Source organism: Rhinoderma darwinii, chromosome 6 (assembly GCF_050947455.1).
Source record: "Rhinoderma darwinii isolate aRhiDar2 chromosome 6, aRhiDar2.hap1, whole genome shotgun sequence".
Lineage (NCBI taxonomy): Eukaryota > Metazoa > Chordata > Amphibia > Anura > Rhinodermatidae > Rhinoderma > Rhinoderma darwinii.
Window position 1 is genome coordinate 123,873,679 of NC_134692.1, and position 19,418 is coordinate 123,893,096.

A 19,418-nucleotide genomic window follows, 5' to 3' on the forward strand; every position below is an offset into this window, starting at 1 on the left:
TCGTTGTAACCTGTCATTTATTGCGTAATCTCGCGAGATTACGCTTCCTCTGCTGTAACTACTACAGACAGAGTAACGAAGTGCAGAGATTGTGAATAGACATCCCGTGGAATGGGAAGATGAAAAAAATGAGAGAAAACAGGCTGGTCCTTAAGGGGTTAATAAATATGACCGATACACCTTACCTTGCATGAATCCTCCGCCATATCCTCCAGTATAAACCCATGCTACGAGACCATGACTGATGCCCCACACGACACCACAATTGCTGCTTTCCACCAACTTCAGGTGTCCTCCTATCTGACACCAAAACCTGCAAAGAAAAGGCAACTGTGTATTAGAACACAATTTTCCACACTGCTGGTTTCCCTCCCCCATTTCCTCCAATAGGTAAAGCCAAGGGAGTCATCCAACACAGGTGAGAACAGAGACCCCTACAAATGGCCTTTAAAGATAATAACGATTACTGTGCCTGAAGGGAACCAAACTCTGAGAAGTAATGTCCAATCTAGACAACGCCTTTAAGTGCCCTTATCCAGGTGCAATCAAGAGCGAGATATAAGACAAGACAATGTTCGTGGGAGAAGGCCATTAGAACATAATTAGGGATGAGCGAACCGATTTGGCACAAATTAAATTCGATCTGAAAGTTCCAAAAATGTCGGATTTGCCAAAATGTTGGGGTTTGCGGCGCACAAATCTGAAAAATGGTGGCAGCTGGCGAGCTCCAGTCGTCATTTTACGGATTAGATAAAATAAAGAGGTTAAAAATAAATAAATACCATACTCACCCTCCCCTGGTTTCCTGTAGTCCATGCCGACCTCCTGAGATGACGTAGTTTTGTCCCATGTGACCGCTGCAGCCTGTAATTGGCTGAAGTGGTCACATGGGACAAAACAATGTCATCTCAGGAGGTCGGCAGGTTAGGAAGATCAGGGGAGGGTAAGTATGTTATTTTAAGGGTAAAATCACTAGTGCCACGATTGCCCTGTATCGAATTTCGGGAATTTGCTCTTCTTTCGACATAATATTATTGCTGTTATCAGGATCTTAGTTTTCCTTTTGTAACGCTTACATTTGATCACAAGATCGTGTGCTGGTCAGGAACTCCATGTCTGACGAGGGTTCACTCACAAATATGTCCCCTTTACAGGTGATTGACCAGATTGCCTGGTGAGAAGGGGGACCTTGCACTTTTCTCATTTCACAGCAAGACCTATTTAAAATACTGAGCTGTAAAACAAGAAATGAGAATTAACGTCTGAATCTATAATGGAATCAGAATCCATTTAAGGGGTTGTCCAAAATGAGAAAAAAGGGTGTGGTTTTTTTCCTCAGAATTAGCGCCACTTATGTCCACGGTTTTTATGAGGTTTATAGGTTACATTCACTTGCATTCTGCAAACTCCTTTCAGTGTAACATGGGGCAGTATAGGAGACTTACCGCGGCCCTTTACGGTGTGCCCTTCAAAGACTACGGAGAGCAGCAATCCACAGCCTGGTGGAATCCCAGGTCTATAGCAGAGCATTCAGGCATTGCCCAAGGAGCCATGGCCAGTGTGGGCCCATAACCCCTCAGTCCAATGTAGAAGCAGCACCTTTTGCAGTGCAAGTAATTAATGCTTTCCAAATGCAAGTATATTAACCCATCTGAAGTGTATTATGACTATGGGGGATGGTAAAGCCATACCATGCCGCAACTAGTAGGGCTGGGTTCACACGAGCATGTTCGGTCCGTAATGGACGGAACGTATTTCGGCCGCAAGTCCCGGACCGTACACACTGCAGGGAGCCGGGCTCCTCGCATCATAGTTATGTACGACGCTAGGAGTCCCTGCCTCGCTGCCGGACAACTGTCCCGTACTGTAATCATGTTTTCAGTACGGGACAGTAGTTCCACGGAGATGTAGGGACTCCTAGCGTCGTACATAACTATGATGCTAGGAGCCCGGCTCCCTGCACTGTGTTCGGTCTGGGACTTGCGGCCGAAATATGTTCCGTCCATTACGGATGTAACATGCTCGTGTGAATCCAGCCTTAGAGTCTCATTCTACATTAATTTCACTCCCTCTAGAACACTGTATGAGGGAATTGCTTAAATGACAATATTTATCAAGAGTACTTAAAAAATTAGTGTCACTTTCAGTTCTACACTTGGGGGGGGGGGGGGGGGGGGGGAGTTAATGCGGACACATGACATAACATATGTGTTTTCTCCCTTTTACCTTGCTCTTACCCAGTCATACATCTCCTGCTCGGTGGCAGCTGCCAGGCGAACCGGCCATCTCTGCTTTGTCTTCTCTGGAGTGTAAATGGCAAACGAGTGTTTTGCGTCGTTCAGAACTGGCACGAGAATAGTGATTTCATTGAGAAATAAGTGCAAATACTGAAAGAGAAACACAATGAGATAATAGTAAGTGCTTAGTACTAGGACGGATTTGCATATAGTGGTGTATCAAGGTGATTGCGATATGTGAACACAGCCAGAGACCACCGACAGGTGCAGTGAATAACATTGATTATATTGTTACAATGGGGTCAGTAAGAGAGGGATATATTAGAAAGCGAGTGAACAGTCAATTCATGAAATTGATGTTTTGGAAGCAGAAAAATGGGCAAGTGTAAGGATCTGAGTAAGTTTGACCAGGCCAAATTGTGATGGATAGATGACTGGGTCAGAGGGTCTCCAAAACAGCAGGTCTTGTTCCGCTATACAGTGGTTGTACCTACCAAAAGTGGTTCAAGGAAGGGAGGACAACTGGTGACCCAGCAACAGGGTCAGAGGAGCTACCATAGCACCGATTGATGAAAAAGTTACTGCTAACTATGATAGCAGCTTTATGCGTTTGGGGCTGTGTAGCCTCAGACCGGTCAAGAGTGCCGATGCCGAGACCGCTGTCCATTGCCGAAAGCGTCTACAGAGCGAGGTGTAAAATGTGTCTAAAACACATAATAAATTTGTAATCCGGCATGTACACCTGCTTGTTGGCGAAATTTGAGCCAGAATTCTGACGCATATTGCTACGTAAATCTCTCCCAGAATGCATGAAGTTCCCTCTGGTGGGGGTAGAATCCAGTATTTCATCTTTTAAATCATGTCTATACAGGGAATTTGTATTTCTGCCACAGAAGCTCTGACCACTATTAATATATATTCACAAAAAAAGTCAACATAGAATTTTGGACCTTAAAATTACATGATGATAAAAGGTGGAGGTTCACATTGTGTCAAAGTACATTACACGGTGTCACTTTGACACAGACCGATGACGCGATCGAAGAGGGGAGTCCCTTTTTTTTTTTCTAATCAAATATTTTGATTAAGCCACAGTCACAGACCTCTGCAATCAAGGGGTTAAACAACAGGGGGTCGGAATTTTTACCAATCCCGGCTGCATTGAGAAGGCTGCTATAAGTTTAGGAGCAGTTAGTTACAGCTCCCATTGCAATCTACAGCAAAGCTGAAAGATGTCGTTGTAGGCTGGGGACCCGCAGAGTGCAGGAATCCAATCTATTATCCTCACCATTACATCAGAATCATCATGTACATTTACATCCTGACACACTCAGGGGTTTGACTACCTTTTTCTACATTCTAGAAATTAAACCAATCTACCTTTTTCTCCTCATAGTGAGTGTAGTATATAAAGAGGATGCTGTCTTTGGATCCATCATTTGCTGTCACCTGCTCAAGGGCCACCCGGACATCAATCCATTTGTAGGGTTTCCAGTCTCTCCACCACTGCAAAGCTCCTGTTTTTACCCATACAGACTGGAAAAAGGTGAAAAAAAAACAAAAACCATTATTTTGGATTCAGAAATGTTGGGTCAAAATAGACATGGTAGTCTAAATGGGCTGTATAATCTGGACACCCCTTTCCCTATGCCCATTAAGGGTATATGGATGACACAGAGGGAGGTCCTGATGTTGGGACCTACATTTATAGGCCTAAGTGGGGAGCTACTAAAAGCATTTGAATGGCTGCGTGTAATACTACATTTCCCCTGTAGATGTCACTGTGGAAAAATTGCTCAGCCAGCTGCATCTTCCCCTGGCAAACGGAGTAGTTGCCAGGGGTATCAGGAGCCGGACTAATCTTCAACTGCTTTAAATTAAATTTGCTGACCAATGATGGTACAGAGAATAAATCTTTTTTATGTCTATGTGCTATGACTAAACTCCTATGCAGCAGACAAAAAAAACAAAACAAGATATATAGACCTAGCGCTCCTCACAGCAAACCAAATGTAGAGGAGGTTTCCGTTTTGGATATATCGAAAAAAAAAGGAACATTTGGGTTCCTGTGTGGAACGGTCTATATAGCTTGTAGGTACAGAGAATAATATAGGTTTTTTTTCTGTAGAGTTCTAGGATGTACATGGTAGACTGTCAAGTACCTGATCTATGGCTGGTTCATAGTGTCTGAAACTGTCCAGTTCCCTCTTTGTGCGTTCACTGAGCTGCTCAAATATTTGTTTCCTCCACACTGCTGTATTTGCCGGAGTGATAGACAATGACATTGACTGAATACTAGCGGTCAAACCTGGAATATATGCAAAACATTTGTTGACTGATGAGATCATAGCACATAGCAAGAAAACATGTAGCGGGTTTAAGGCTAGCGCTCCATAGTGACACAGAGTAGCCCAAGAGTCGTGCTAAAATCACAACCTCAATTTTTCACTATGGGAGAAAAGCTGCACGACAATAACCAGAAATCGGACACGGCCGGAATTCTTGCAATGGCCATTAGCTACCCACAACTTCTCCCTCATAGGGAAAAATTGAAGTTTTACCGCGATCCCGAGTCACCATGGAGCCCTAGCCTAGTAGCCGTATAATGCATTAATCTCTATATATCTTTAAGACTAAAATGGACAATAAAAAAAGCGGATACCTGCTTGCTGATTAAACCATTTAAGAGAGCTGTGAGAGTCGACAAGACAGCTACCGCCAGACACCCACGTCCATAAGGGATATATATCTCTCCCGAAAGAATCCTCAATTCCTTCTGGGAACGTCCCAAATACTGACAGGTTGGCAGCATCATCAGTAGGTTGGAGTGAACTGATACGAGCTTCAACCAGATCAATGCTGCTCCATTGGGGAGCTCTGGTCATCTGGGAGTTTGTAGGCACTTCATTACAACTGGGACTGGCTCCTTCTTGGGGCTCCAGAGGAAGAACTGCACATGGACTGATGATTTGCTTTACCTTCAATGTACTGGAACCCAATTCTTGTATTTGTTCAGCTTCTGAATCGATATCGGACTGGATGACTGAATCCGAGTGACCCCTCACTTCATCTCCAAAGAAGCAGCCAGCACTAAAACAAAGATAAAACCTATTACCACTTATTTCTACTTTTTATTGGCAGCATCAAAGCCGGAATAAAAATAATATGTTGTAATAAACAAAAGCACCAATGTGATTACCATGGTAAAATACACAGTGGAGTCACATTATTATGACCACCTCCTATTTTCGATGTCGGCAGCGCGTAGCCCATGTAGGAAGTGCCGTATCGTGGGCTGGCTGGGTGAGTATATAAGGTGTGCGATCGGCTGCCTGAACACATACCACTCGTTGTTGCCATGGGTAAAACGGTTGATTTATCAGGGTTGCAAAAAGGAATGATGATTGTCTTTCGGGTCAAGGGTGGCGGTATTTCTCAAACAGCGCAGTTTGTGAACTGTTCACTTGCTGCTGTGGTGAAAGCCTATTGTGAGTGGACAAACGGCACCATTGGGAATAACCGACGTGTAAACTACGGAGCACCACGTGCCATTGATGTGAGAGGTGGACACCGGCTACAAAGGTGCGTGAGGGCCGAACAACACGCTACAGTGGAGAAGCTCACCGTGAAAATCAACCAGGGGGCTACCAGACGTGTATCTAAAACAGCAGTTCAGTGAACCCTACTGTGTATGGGGCTCCGAAGCAGCCGGCTGGTCACTGCTCGTAAGCTAACGAATGTGCATCAGAAAAAAAAAGCTTCAACTTGCACGGCAGAATCGGAAAGGAGTCGCGCTTTCTGCTGTATCAAACGGATGGACGTTGGCGTGTCAGATGAGAAACATCAGAGAACAAACACCCTGCAACCATTGCTGGAAGAACACAAGCTGGTGGCGGCAGCGTTATCGTCGGGGGAATTTTTTCATAGCATTCTCTGAGCCACTCATCCATGTGGAAGACACTCTGAACTGATTTGGGTATGAATCCATCGTTGTAGATCACGTCCCCCATACATGCTGCTTCTCTTCCCTGGGGCAGATGGAATCTTCCAGCAAGACAATGCGACATGTCACACGGCTAGAAATGTCCGACAGTGGTTGGAAGAACACGACCAAGACTTCCAAATACTTCCATGGCCTCATAATTTGCCAGACTTGAACCCAATTGAGCATGTGTGGGACCACCTCGATCATCGATATCTGATCGGTAGGTATTAGACCGCAGGGACACCTACCGATCCCTAGAACGGGAGTCCCGCAGTGCCCCATAGGAATGGAGCGGGACTGTGCATGCTCAGCCATCGCTCAATTCACTTTCTATGATACTGCCTGAGATTGCACTCTCCGGCAGCCCCATACAAAGTGAATGAAGCGATAGCCGAGCTTGCGCAGTCCCGCTCCATTCCTATAGGGAAACGAGGGACCACTGTTCTCGGGATCGGTATGTGTCCCTGCGGTCGAACACCTACCGATCAGACATTTATTACCTATCCGGTGGATATGTCATAAATGTCCCTCGTGGGAAAACACCTTTAGGGTATGTTCACACGCAGTGAGCAAAAACGTCTGAAAATACAGAGCTGTTTTCAGGCAAAAACAGCTCCTGATTTTCATAAGTTTTTTTAACATCTCGCGTTTTTCGCTGCGTTTTTTACTGCCGTTTTTGTAGCTGTTTTTAATGCAGTCAATGAAAAACGCCTCCAAAAACGTCCCAAGAAGTGACATGCACTTCTTTTGACGAGCCGTCATTTTACCCGCCGTATTTTGACAGCGACACGTAAAATAAAGGCTTGTGGGAACAGAGCATCGTAATTCCCATTGAAAGCAATGGGCAGATGTTTGTAGGCGTATTAGGGGCGTTTTTTCAGGCGTAAAACACCCGAATTACGTCAGAAACCACTGCGTGTGAACATACCGTGCATAGATCTTGAAGACTTCCTCAAATAGCTAAAAGTATAAGTGCTAAATATGCAATCTCCACATCCCCTGAGCCACAGATCATGGACTATATAACAGCGTGAGGGAACACACATCAGCAGTGCAGAGAGGGGTGACAAGATGAAAAACTAGATATTGATTTGCCAAGATTAGAGAGATGGGCAAGCACTTCCTCACAATGCCCACCTATAGTATCAATTGTTTCAGCATAGGCGCTCTGATCTGTGGGATCACTTAGCACCTACTGTTTAAGTACCAAAGTTGTTGATTCTGTCACTCTGGTCCCCCAATTTTAAGTTTCCAAGGTGTTCTGTACACTGAAGGTCCTTGACAACACAGGCAATAATAACAACTACTGCTGCATGTTACTGAACTGTACAGCAGAAGTTGTCAAAACAATGTTCCCTTCTCTGATATCACTTAATGATCTGCAGCTATTGGCTGAAGCTGCATCACACAGACTTCCTGAAGCTGCACCAGGGGTAGTAGCTGAAAAGGAGAAGACAGATCTCAGTACTTTTTAGTAGCATTTACTGGCTGTACAAAGTCTTTACTCTCTTTATTCCAAACACACAAACAGTTATTACCTGTTGATGCTCGACACACTTCCAGAATTTGACCTGTCACTTTCTCTGGGAACCAAAATGGCTTTCCACATTTTTCCACTGAGTTCACTTGGGGTAACACCCTGACGAAAATATACTGCTCGGTCTTCATATCCAATGCCCCAGACCTGAATGAGACACAAAACACATATACAGTTCATAAATATTAAATCATTTTATGTTTTGTAGCACCAAAGTACAACAATAATTCAATTCCTAAAATACACTACCTTAAACATTTCAGAATCATTAGAAAATATAATCATACTCACTGCACAAAACAAAGTATTCTTTCTAATCTAGACATCAATACTGTTACACTCCTATGTATTGAAATGCAACCTTTTTGTCCTCACTCCTCTTACCGTAGTTTCTTTATTTTAACAACTTTATTTCATGATTGACTCATTCACCTGATCATTGAGTCCAACACTCAACATTGCTAGTTCTCCCACCATTTCAATCCAACTAGTGCCGCAAGGGTTGTGCGAGTTTACTCCTCTTCTAAACCATACCTGCAGAAGAGACAATGCAAAACTCAAAAAATTAGTAACACACGCTGGATGCAGGTTTTACACATTGATCGGCAGAATATTAGAGAGTATTCGTGTCTTCAGTGTATAGTTAAAAAGTTATGGCTGCAGAAAGAATGAAGCTCAGACAAGGCTATCCATACAAGGAACCACTGTGTGATATCAGGTAGCAATGGATGCATGGATCTATGTGATGGTAAGTACATGGTAATCTATATGATGGTCATACAAAGAGCAGATTCCACCATGTACAGGCCACAGCATAGTCCATAAATGTATGATAGGTGTGAGTACCACCTCTGGATACTAAGAGGCCACTTTCACCATTCCATTCAATGGAGAGACGCGTGCAACACTTTCCTTTAAGGTTTTTGGAAAGAGCTGAGCAAGCAGCACCTATCACGTACGTGTGGCATATTCTGTGTATATGCCACATAAATTCTAAAATTCTATCTGTGTGCAGCCACCACTAGGGGAGCCTATTGCATACTCTTTAACCCCTTAATGACCAGGCCTAAAAAAAGTCTTAATGACCAGCCATACATTTTTTTATTTGACGTGGCTATATGAGGCCTTGTTTTAAGCGGGAGAAATTAAAAAAATTTCTGTGCGGTTTGCAAGGGTAGAAAAACTTCACTGTGCGAGTTATATCATTTATTTTTGCGGCGTTACTATAGGGGGGGGGGAGCACTTTTCGGCATTGTTTTTTTTTCTGTTTATTTTTTTTTTTATCCTGTTCACGATTCACGCTAAAAACCCGTTACATAAATTCTTTGGTCATGTAGATACCTAATATGTGTAGGTTTCTGTTTTTATGTAATGCATGGTCAATAAAATAAATATAATTTTTTTTAAAACCTTAACATTTGTTACTATTTTTTTTTTTAATCCCATGAAGGGATAACTTTATTTACAAGTTTATTTTTTACTTTTATTGTGTTAGCTAGTACTTTGCACTGTGACACTTTCACACAGGCTGCTGTTAGGGCACACTATGTGCTTCCCTAACAGCAGGCATACTGAACAGACAGCCCTGGGGTCCTTTCTAGGACTCAAGGGCTAATTGCAGAGGGTTCACCAATTCTCCGATCGCGACACGATCAAAGAGTGGAGTCCCCTTTGATTATGCCGCAGTCATGGACCGCGGCACTCAAGTGGTTAAACAGCTGGGGTTGTAATTTTTTCCAACCCCAGCCGTACTCAGAAGGCTGCTCTAAATTAAGGAGCTGTTAGTTACAGTTCCTGCTTAGAGAATCAGCGCTCCTAGGAGCTCACATATGCCCTTTCTACAGCGACACCAAAAAACTTCTGTGTAGACTGTGGACCAGCACCACCCTCTATAAAAAGGGAACGGGTAGTCGTTAAGGGGTTTCACAATGAACTCAACAGTATCTAGTAAGCTGCCCCTAGTGGTGGTTGCAGCCCAAATGTTATCATTTGTTTATGCACGGGATTTGGAGCTCTGTATCAGAAAAACAGATCACTGCAATATGTGTGGATTTAAACATATCACTGCAATATCCCTCAAACATATATTTCCAGTATCTTTTTTCTTATATAACAAATGTTATGCTGAATGTATGGATCCCTTAAGATACAGACAAGTGAAAGCGGAGCTGAGAAAAGAAACTACACATTACAGTTGTTGTATGACTTACTTTGCGTTCCTTAGTCACAGCCCAAACCACGTGAACACCAACTGACACATGCATGATCCCATCTCCGGGTGTGGGGGCTTCCACATTGTCCCAGGACGTGCCTGTCATGAGAAAAAACATCATACATTACATCATAGAATTTCACAAAGAATTACAAGAAAATAATACTTCAGTAAAGATGAGTCAGACTCATGTTGAAATTTATATTTATGTTTTCAATGTTACATAGAGAATATTTGCTTTGTATACACAAATTTGCATGAAAAATGCAGACGGCAGAAAAACAAAGAGCGTTATAGGAGACGCATGATACAAATGACACACGTGTACTTCCCATAAAAAAACATTCAAACAGGGATTACAGTAAAGTTCTCGCAACATGACAGGACTTTCTATATTGAAGCGGGCCCGGCTTCATAAACCCCTGGCGATCAATTGTCCTGTGTGGCAAGAAAAATGTAGTATTACATGGACGGGCCAAGTCAGCCAGGACGAGAACCACTGTAGCAGATCACCGCTCCGAGTAATAGAGGGGGTCCTAAGCGGAGGAACAACCTCTATGATGTCCATATGCCCTAACAGGGAATATGAAAAAACCGGTCCTGAGGAGACAACCCCTTTAACACAACCCGATCCCCCAAATTCAAGTTTTTAAGGTGATCTGGATGGTATAAATACAGGATTATCTAATATTCTGGTCAGTTACAGAATGAATGAGGATACAGTACTTCCAGGAATAAAATTAACCCAAAGCATAACAAAGTATACGATCAGTTTTTTTTGGTGTTTTTTTTCCAGTGATGTTCCTTTACACAGTACAGAAGATGATTACCTTTAGGGTTGTTCCTGCTGATACCTTTCCTTACAATAGCTTGGCCTTCCCATAGAGCGGCCCATAAGAGGTCATCGGGGCCACAGCTGATCTGTATGACTTCACTAGGTGTTTCTATTTCTGACCAAGATGATCCCTCAGGATTGTCATGGCAGACGTCCTCTCTGTACCAAACCTAAGAGAAAATAAAGAATAATGATGGATATTTTACAGCATATCCAAAGAACATTATACACTTCTATTGCACATATTGTCTAGTAGCAGATCAGGACATTTCTCTATTCTAGATCGATAGTTGTGGAACCCAAACTATGCAGTTTCCGGATTACTATATTGTTATAAAAGGGGATTTCCCACCATAGCTAGGATACACCATTGCTTGTTCATTGAGGGCCTGACTCCTAGTTCCCAAGGACCCTTAGAATGAAGTGGTCACATCGCTGCAACTCTTTCACATTAGATTCCCTGCACAGCGGGTGGCCACGAGTGTCACTCTGCAGAGGACTGAATGGGGCAGTGTTGATGTTCCTTGCGCAGCAGGTGGCTGGAAGTGCCACTATGTAGGGGAAAAGCCCAAGGGACTACGGTCCCTTCATTCTCCAGAGTAGACCCCTAATGATCATAGTGTTATGGAGTATCCTAGAGATATGCCCTAACATTATCAGATGGGAATATCCATTTAAATGCTATGTCAACCTTTGCACACTTTTTTTTTTTTTTTTTTTTACTGAAACAATGTATTATGGGATTTTAAACAACTTTTTAATTGGTTTTTTTTTTTAATTAAAAAATATTTGACTTTATGAGATACAGCTTTTAAGTATCCTGGATACACAGAAGCTGTCTCTTGCACTCAAAGCCGAATCCGTCAGATCAGCGGTACAGACGGCTTCGGTGACAGCGGGACCTGCATGTCTCTAAGATGCGGGATCCACCTGCTATCGATCACATCTAAATTCATGAACTTAGATGTGAATGGTAACAGGTGGAACCTGCGTTTTAGAGACATGCAGGACCCGCTGATGCCGAAGCCGTCAGTACTGCTGACTTGATGGATTCGGCTTTGAGCGCAAGATACAGCTTCTACGTATCTAGGAAACATAGAAACTGTATCTCAAAAATCCCATAATACATGGTTTTATTTAAAAAAAAAAAAAGTGCAAAGGTTTACATAGCATTTAAGGGTAGAAATTGAAGAGAAGAGATAGAAAATATACTTCACGTCTATGAATTGGAGTTGTTAACTGCTTCTTTTGGCTTCCTTGAAAGGGTTTTTCCATGGGTAAATTTTGTTCCCAAGGAGTAATGGAAGCTTCACTGAAATGAATGAGAGTTATGGAAACTGCAGCGCCCCTTCTCAGCATAAGTGGAGGTCCCAGTGGTTGAACCGAGTATGAATCAGTTGTTTTTTTTATATATCCTATTGACGTGTCATTACATACTAGACCCTACGGGTGATTCCGTGAGGTGCCTTTCACATCCTCACACCTATACACGAGAGCGTAAATCACTCACAGGCGAAAGAAAAGTAGGCCATAGACATTAGTCTGCTGTGACAATCGATTTCAACAGTTTTACGCAATTTTTGAAAATTTTGACAAAAACATTTTTTTTCATGGCTTATTATATTTGTTGAAAAAAAAGGATCATTCAGATTTTTGGTAAAGATTTTGCAGACAGGGGCTCATCTATAAAATCTCTCTTGAAGAAAAATTTGCCTTGCGGTCCATTGCATTAGCTTTTATTTTCTAAAATTCCCTTGTAAAAATGGCATTCGGACGGTTTTAATGAGGAACAAGGCTACTAGATCTCTGAGACATTTGTGATTTATGAGACCCAAGGAGTGTTGTAGTCTCCGTGTCAGAAATATTTGTATGAAAGTCAGCTCACCATCCTGCTTATAACTCTGAAGTAATACATCAATGTATATATTAAGCTCATACCTTCCCCTGCAAAGAAACTGCCCAAATAGAAAGACGCCCCACAGGTTCATCTGTGATCTCCCATCCTCCAACTGATAGGTCATTAAAAGGGTCTGGTAGTTGATCTTTATCAATGTGGGAGGGAATCTAAAAAATGAAAAAAAATAATAATAATTCATGTTTGAATGCATTTATTTTCTTTATTAATCATGTGCAATTTTTTTGGTCATTGCAATGAATAGGTTGAAAATTGCAATAAATATTAAGCTATTAAAGCGACTCTCCGGTCCCAAGACAACATTTTAAATATGACGGGGTATATGGAGTAATATTACCTGGTGCCCTCCAGTTGCAGCCCTGTGCTGTGAATCCGCCGTTTTGGAGTCCCACCCTGTGTTGTCTCAACAAGGCTGCAGCGCTTCTTAGACTACAAGTCATAGACACTCCCACTGTTCTCTGATTGGCCAGAGCTGCTCACGTGAGCAGATATGGCCAATCCGAGAACAAAGGGAGTGTCTTCGACCCCAAAGCGACGGATCAATGGCAGAGAGACACAATTGTAGGGCACCAGATAATATAACTCCATATACCCCGTCATATTTATAATTTTGTCCTGGGACCAGAGGGACGCTTTGAAGCGTATGGACACAAGTTGATCATTATTCAGGTAAAATGAGCGTTTATGAACGCTCAGGAGAAGAGAATGACAGGCTGAAGATCGAACCGTCAGGGCAGAATGCTGACGGATTGACAGAGCAGCCTGCAATGTATATGAATACGTGAAGGCTGCACAAGCAAAATGTTACAACATTTTTAAAAAAGGTCTATTTGGGAGTGGAATATAAAATAAAAAAAACACATATTAAAACAAGGTGTTCAGAGTCCTCCCTTTTAAAGAAGAGATGGACACCTCATAGACCCATGCTGCAGAAAAGTTGGGGATTCTGATAACGGGAGATGTCTCGAAGACGCCAGTGAGATAACTCACCATCCATGACCAGTCAATTTCATCAATAAGATAATTAAAATCAATTATTTTATGTTGTTCTGAGACTCATAGGACTATCTTACACATACATAACTAAAATGTACAACCCATAAACCAATAAATTCAAAAAATTAGGAGTCATCAGATTCTGTTTTCCCACCATATACATTTATTATCAAGAACTGCACTCGACTATTTACATCAGTCCCATAGACCCTGAATGGGTCAATGTGCATTTTTGACCACCGCTCTAATTAAAATCCTTTTCACTGCCGTCATGCAGGCGAGAAGGTGCATTGGTGTCAGGACCCTCCATTCTAGTGATCGTTGGGGGTCCCAAGTGTGTAGCCCTCCAGCAATCATAGATTTATCACCTATCCTGACACAGAAGCACGTTCTGGGGTTCTGTCAGTGTTTTCATTGGTGTTTCCTGTATCTCCTTTGTAGGATTGTGTTATTGAACATGTATGTAGGGCTATGTATGGCTCGATTACGTGTGCGGTGTGTAGTGGAATTACAAGGCTGTGTAGGATGGTATTATGTAGCTACGTAGAGTGGTACTACGCGGGCTCTGAATGCCAGTATGAATGATGTGGGGCCCAGGTCATAGCCTAGGTTGTCCCGGTGGTGCCACAGAAGTGCCTAGAAGCAAACATGAATATCTTATAACTCCACCTTATTCTATCTCATTCTATTTGATTCTTGTCCTCTTTAAAACTGGCAGTTTTGCATATTCTAATGCCTCATGCACACGACCATTGTGCAACTTGGGCCATTTTTGATGGCATCCGAGTGGCAGCCGATAGTCTTCACGGACCCATTCACTTTAGCGGGTGAATAGAGTCCGTGAATACTGATCAGAGTCTCCAATCCGAGGAAAGATAGAACGTGTTATATATTTTCTCGGATCACTGACAGGACTTGGACGGCGCACTTGGTCGTGTGCATGAGGCATTAGGACAAGGCTTGATTTAGTGTATACCGAAATATTTAAAATTCCTCGTGCAGAAGTAAACTTACCTTTGCCCAGCTGTTTCTAGACTTATATCTTCTGTATCGAATCCATCTCCTACGTCGCACACAAGAATTCCACCTCTTATCCTTTGTGTATGCTGCAGGATAATCTATAGCATAAGTCCAGCCCTGCCAATAAAGAGTACATACAGACAGGTAAGTCATGTAAAATAGTAAGCAAATCCTCCATATTTATAAATGTATTAACTGATTGCATAATAATAAAGGCTGGAATATACTACAAGGTCCTTTTAATTGGAGAGAGATTGCAGAAGGTGACTGCTAATGACAGGAGAACATTCTGTATGGTCCTCTAAAGACATTACAAGACTTGTCGTGCAGACAGAAGAGTTTTTTTGTTAATTTTTTTTATTTTTTATAGATGAAATAGACAAGGAGACCGTACAAGAGGCTCTCTACAGACTAGGAGACCGCACAAGAGGCTCTCTACAGACTAGGAGACCGCACAAGAGGCTCTCTACAGACTAGGAGACCGTACAAGAGGCTCTCTACAGACTAGGAGACCGTACAAGAGGTTCTCTACAGACAAAGAGACCGTACAAGAGGTTCTCTACAGACTAGGAGACCGCGCAAGAGGCTCTCTACAGACTAGGAGACCGTACAAGAGGCTCTCTACAGACTAGGAGACCGTACAAGAGGTTCTCTACAGACTAGGAGACCGCGCAAGAGGCTCTCTACAGACTAGGAGACCGTACAAGAGGTTCTCTACAGACTAGGAGACCGCGCAAGAGGCTCTCTACAGACTAGGAGACCATACAAGAGGCTCTCTACAGACTAGGAGACCGTACAAGAGGCTCTCTACAGACAAAGAGACCGTACAAGAGGCTCTCTACAGACTAGGAGACCATACAAGAGGCTCTCTACAGACAAAGAGACCATACAAGAGGCTCCCTACAGACAAAGAGACCATACAAGAGGCTCTCTACAGACAAAGAGACCGTACAAGAGGCTCTCTACAGACAAAGAGACCGTACAAGAGGCTCTCTACAGACTAGGAGACGGTACAAGAGGCTCTCTACAGACAAAGAGACCGTACAAGATGTTCCCTACAGACTAGGAGACCGTACAAGAGGTATTCTACAAACTAGCAGACATTACAATAGGTTCTCTACAGACTAGGAGACCTTACAAGGGGTTCTCTATAGACTACAAAACCTTATCAGAGGTCCCCTATAGACTAGCAGACCTTAAATTACATGAGGTTCTTTACACACTAGAAAATGTTACAAGTATAAAAGTATATACCAGTTTGTTCCAGCGAAGAGAGAAAATGACATTGTTTATAGTTTGTTTTGTATATGACATAACAATTTTATTGCTGCTTACGGGTTGGTGGCGCACACAACCTTCTTATCCAGGTTTCCAGTTCACGCGAGTTACTTACCCCTTTCTCTGTGGGCTCCCCTCCTATGTTCTCATCCACATACCAATCTGACTCCCACTCCCAGTGTGATGAGGGTAGATTAAAACGGTCTAGCGTTTGGTGTTTTAAACCAGTGACATCACTCCACTGCCAGCGATCACTGGGCAGAAGTCTCTCACAAAATCCATCCACTGGATTCCAGCGCTGAAAACACAGACAGTACAAAGAGGCTGCATTTAGTGATTGAATGCTATACATGAACGTGGTATACATCTGCAGGGCTGTACTCCCACCATGTAAGGGAAAGACCACTGCTTTATGTGTCATTTCAATTCATTTAAACATTTTTACAGTGGTGAAGCATCAAAGGATTATCTGCTGTGTTTTGTTTGTAGCACTCTGCAGGAGTTTCTCCATCGGTCTTAAAGAGGCTCTGTCACCAGATTATCAAATCCCTATCTCCTATTGCATGTGATCGGCGCTGCAATGTAGATAACAGTAAAGTTTTTGTTTTTTTTTGAAAAACGATCATTTTTGGGTAAGTTATGAGCAATTTTATATTTATGCAAATGAGCCTTTCTAATGGACAACTGGGCGTGTTTTCTCTTTTTTCCAACTGGGCGTGTCTTGTGTTTTTAGCAACTGGGCGTGTTTACTTCTTTCACTGCACAATCACACTGCTGTGGATCATGCTGGGCTGGAACAATGAGAAGTGCAGGACACTGATTAGTCACTGATCGGTCACTGATTGGTCAGCCTCATACACTCCTCTGTACAACACATGTGGTTTTCAGATGTTTTTATTTTTTAATGTGGTTTAAACCACCCCTCAACGTCTGAATACACCCCTAAGGCCGAATGCACACTATGCCGCAGCGTAACACTGTACCAGCAAAGTAAATGAGATTTCAAGAAATCTCATCTACACGCTGCAGATTTTTTCTAAATGACATGCGGTGCGTATTTTAAAATCCGCAGCATGTCAATTTATCCTGTGTTTCCGCTTGCGAACTGCATCTGACTAGTTGAAAAAAAAAAAAAAAGGAACAAAACCCGCACATTAAAAACACACCTATTTCCGCGTGATTCGCTCAGCCGCTTCGTGTCTGTTCGGCTATTTCCGGAAATAAATGTATCTGTGTATGGTCTCAATAGAAAGTCTATGAGCCCGTACTCCGATACATCGGCTTTCCGGAAAAAGCCGAACAGACACGAAGCGGCTGAGCGCTCACACAAGGACTTCAGCGGCTTCGTTCTAGCGATTGGTGGGGGTCTCAGTGCTAGGACCCCCACCAATACAAACTTCTGACATGTCTCTATGACATGTCAGAAGTTTGTCAAACGTTTAGCTGCACTTTAATATTTGTTCTGTTCCTCTGTTATTCTGTAGTAGAGATAACACGCAGTAGACAGTATATTTATACATTTGAAGGAGAAATAACAGAGGAATGGTAGAGTTTTAAGAAAAGATGCTCCAGGATTGTTATTTTATGGGGAATACATCAGTAGCGGAGTGCAGCATGCTGGGACTTGTAGTGTATAACACTAGAGGTTTGTACCTGATTCTCGTAAGACTCTTCTTGATATCGGATTGGTAAGTCGCTAGCATGTACATAGACGTAGATCTGATGGTCAGAGGCTATACCCCAGCAGCACGCCTGATCAGCAGAAAGACGCTTGAACTCCAACTGTCCGTCTCTACACAGTTCCCATTGTTGCCCATCTGTAGGTAGCGTGTATACCTTGCCCCAAATATCAGATGCCCACAGTATGGTACTTGGCATTCTTCTGGTCAAAAGCAAAAAGGTAAAAGAATTAAACAGCAGTCAACAGCAATTTGCACACAATGAAACTTACAGAAATTTGTGCAAACAACATTATATAAAAGAAACATATAAAGGTGAATTCAGAATCTGCCATCACATTGTTTTTTTGTTGGGAAAAGTCTGTAAAAAACGGCAGCGAAAAACCTATAAGGGCTTGTCCACACGTTGCAGAATTGCTCCGTTTTTTCCGTCTGGAATTGCGGACAGAAAAACCACTGCAGAATACAGTAGCAGCAAAGTGGATGAGATTGAACAAATCTCATCCACACGCTGCGTAAATACGGAGCGGAAAAAACGCTCAGAAATTGAACTGCGGTGCAGAATTTTATTCCGCAGCATGTCAATTGCATTTGCGTAAATGCAGCTTATTTGTTGCGGGAAATCCGCATTGAATTAAATGGAAAGCTAAATCCCGCAACAAATAGCAGTTGTTGCAGTTTTTGCAGTGGGTTCGCAACGATCCTGCCGCAAAAAAAGCAACTCAGAAAAAAACCAAAACCTGATGCCTACCCAGAAGTCTGTGTTCCTTCCTCCAACGCGGCCTCCTGGGATGATGTTTCATCCCATGTGACCGCTGCAGCCAATCACATTAAGACCAAAAAACTGCACCACAGTTTGGTGCGGTTTTTCGCTTGGAATTCCCTATGGCGCACAGTATGGATACGCTGCGTGCTTTTACCCAGCGTATCCGTCCCATGTGGACCCGGCCTAATACTGCGTGAATACATCCGTAGGCCTGGTTCCCAAGTAGCGTAAATGCTGCAGTTTCCGCAACGGAAAATCTGCAGCAAATAGTGTGTTTTTTGCTGCGCATATTGCTGTGGAAACGCTGAGTTTTCTTCACATCGGTTTTACCTGCAGATCTAGGGTCAAACGTTGATTATAGCAAACTATATGTGCACCTGCGGATTTCGTCGGCATGAGATTTTCTACACCTCATTCACTTTGCTGCTACTGTAAATGCTGCGGAATTTCCGCACAGAAATCCGTTGCGAAAATTCTGCAGGACAAGGTTAGCAAAGAATTCACATACTTGCAAGCTGCTGAGCTCGAATCTCCCAGGATGCCTGCTGGTTCAGTGCCTGTACATAGCACACTCTGGTGATTTGCATTCTGGGAAGTGTCATCTATAAACCAGACACTGTACCGTAATCTGATATAGAAAAATGAAGTCTCCGAGCAAGAAGTGCATTATATGAGCTCAGCTAAACGGTTATGAATGTGTCTGGTAAAGATTCAATTCAGTAGCAACCAGCAGAAGTCTGAACATGGACTGTAACAGAAGAGCAGTGCTAAACTGGAATGTCGGAGCAGCAGCCTCCATGTTTTTACAGGTGTTTGACGGACATATTAAGGCCTATGTAAACCTTTGCTGTCATTTTTTTTTTAAATGTATATATTTTTGCGTGAAAAACATCTTTCTAAATAGATCTTATTAAAAATGTTGCTTTGTTTTTGAGATGCAAAACAACTTTGCATAGAA

The 19,418-nt window shown here is 42.7% G+C and overlaps 1 protein-coding gene across 4 annotated transcripts in view; it reads right to left on the reverse strand.

Annotated features, from left to right (window-relative positions):
• The window catches only part of TECPR1 (tectonin beta-propeller repeat containing 1), a 64,972-nt gene that overhangs the window by 35,913 nt on the left and 9,641 nt on the right, over positions 1-19,418 (reverse strand). For 3 of the 4 annotated variants that reach the window (XR_012849548.1, XR_012849547.1, XM_075830261.1), the window contains exons 2-15: positions 17,669-17,897; positions 16,131-16,313; positions 14,732-14,854; positions 12,745-12,870; positions 10,802-10,976; positions 9,970-10,070; positions 8,192-8,293; positions 7,761-7,906; positions 4,900-5,327; positions 4,400-4,545; positions 3,618-3,773; positions 2,238-2,387; positions 1,077-1,234; positions 186-313 (exon numbers count right to left, since the gene is read on the reverse strand). Coding sequence is in view for 2 of the 4 variants with exons in the window: in XM_075830261.1 (XP_075686376.1) it covers positions 186-313; positions 1,077-1,234; positions 2,238-2,387; positions 3,618-3,773; positions 4,400-4,545; positions 4,900-5,327; positions 7,761-7,906; positions 8,192-8,293; positions 9,970-10,070; positions 10,802-10,976; positions 12,745-12,870; positions 14,732-14,854; positions 16,131-16,313; positions 17,669-17,893 (2,347 nt within the window). In the remaining 2 variants the exon portion in view is untranslated. The remainder of the gene's footprint in view (positions 1-185; positions 314-1,076; positions 1,235-2,237; positions 2,388-3,617; positions 3,774-4,399; positions 4,546-4,899; positions 5,328-7,760; positions 7,907-8,191; positions 8,294-9,969; positions 10,071-10,801; positions 10,977-12,744; positions 12,871-14,731; positions 14,855-16,130; positions 16,314-17,668; positions 17,898-19,418) is intronic. The other variant, XM_075830262.1, reaches the window with a different exon arrangement.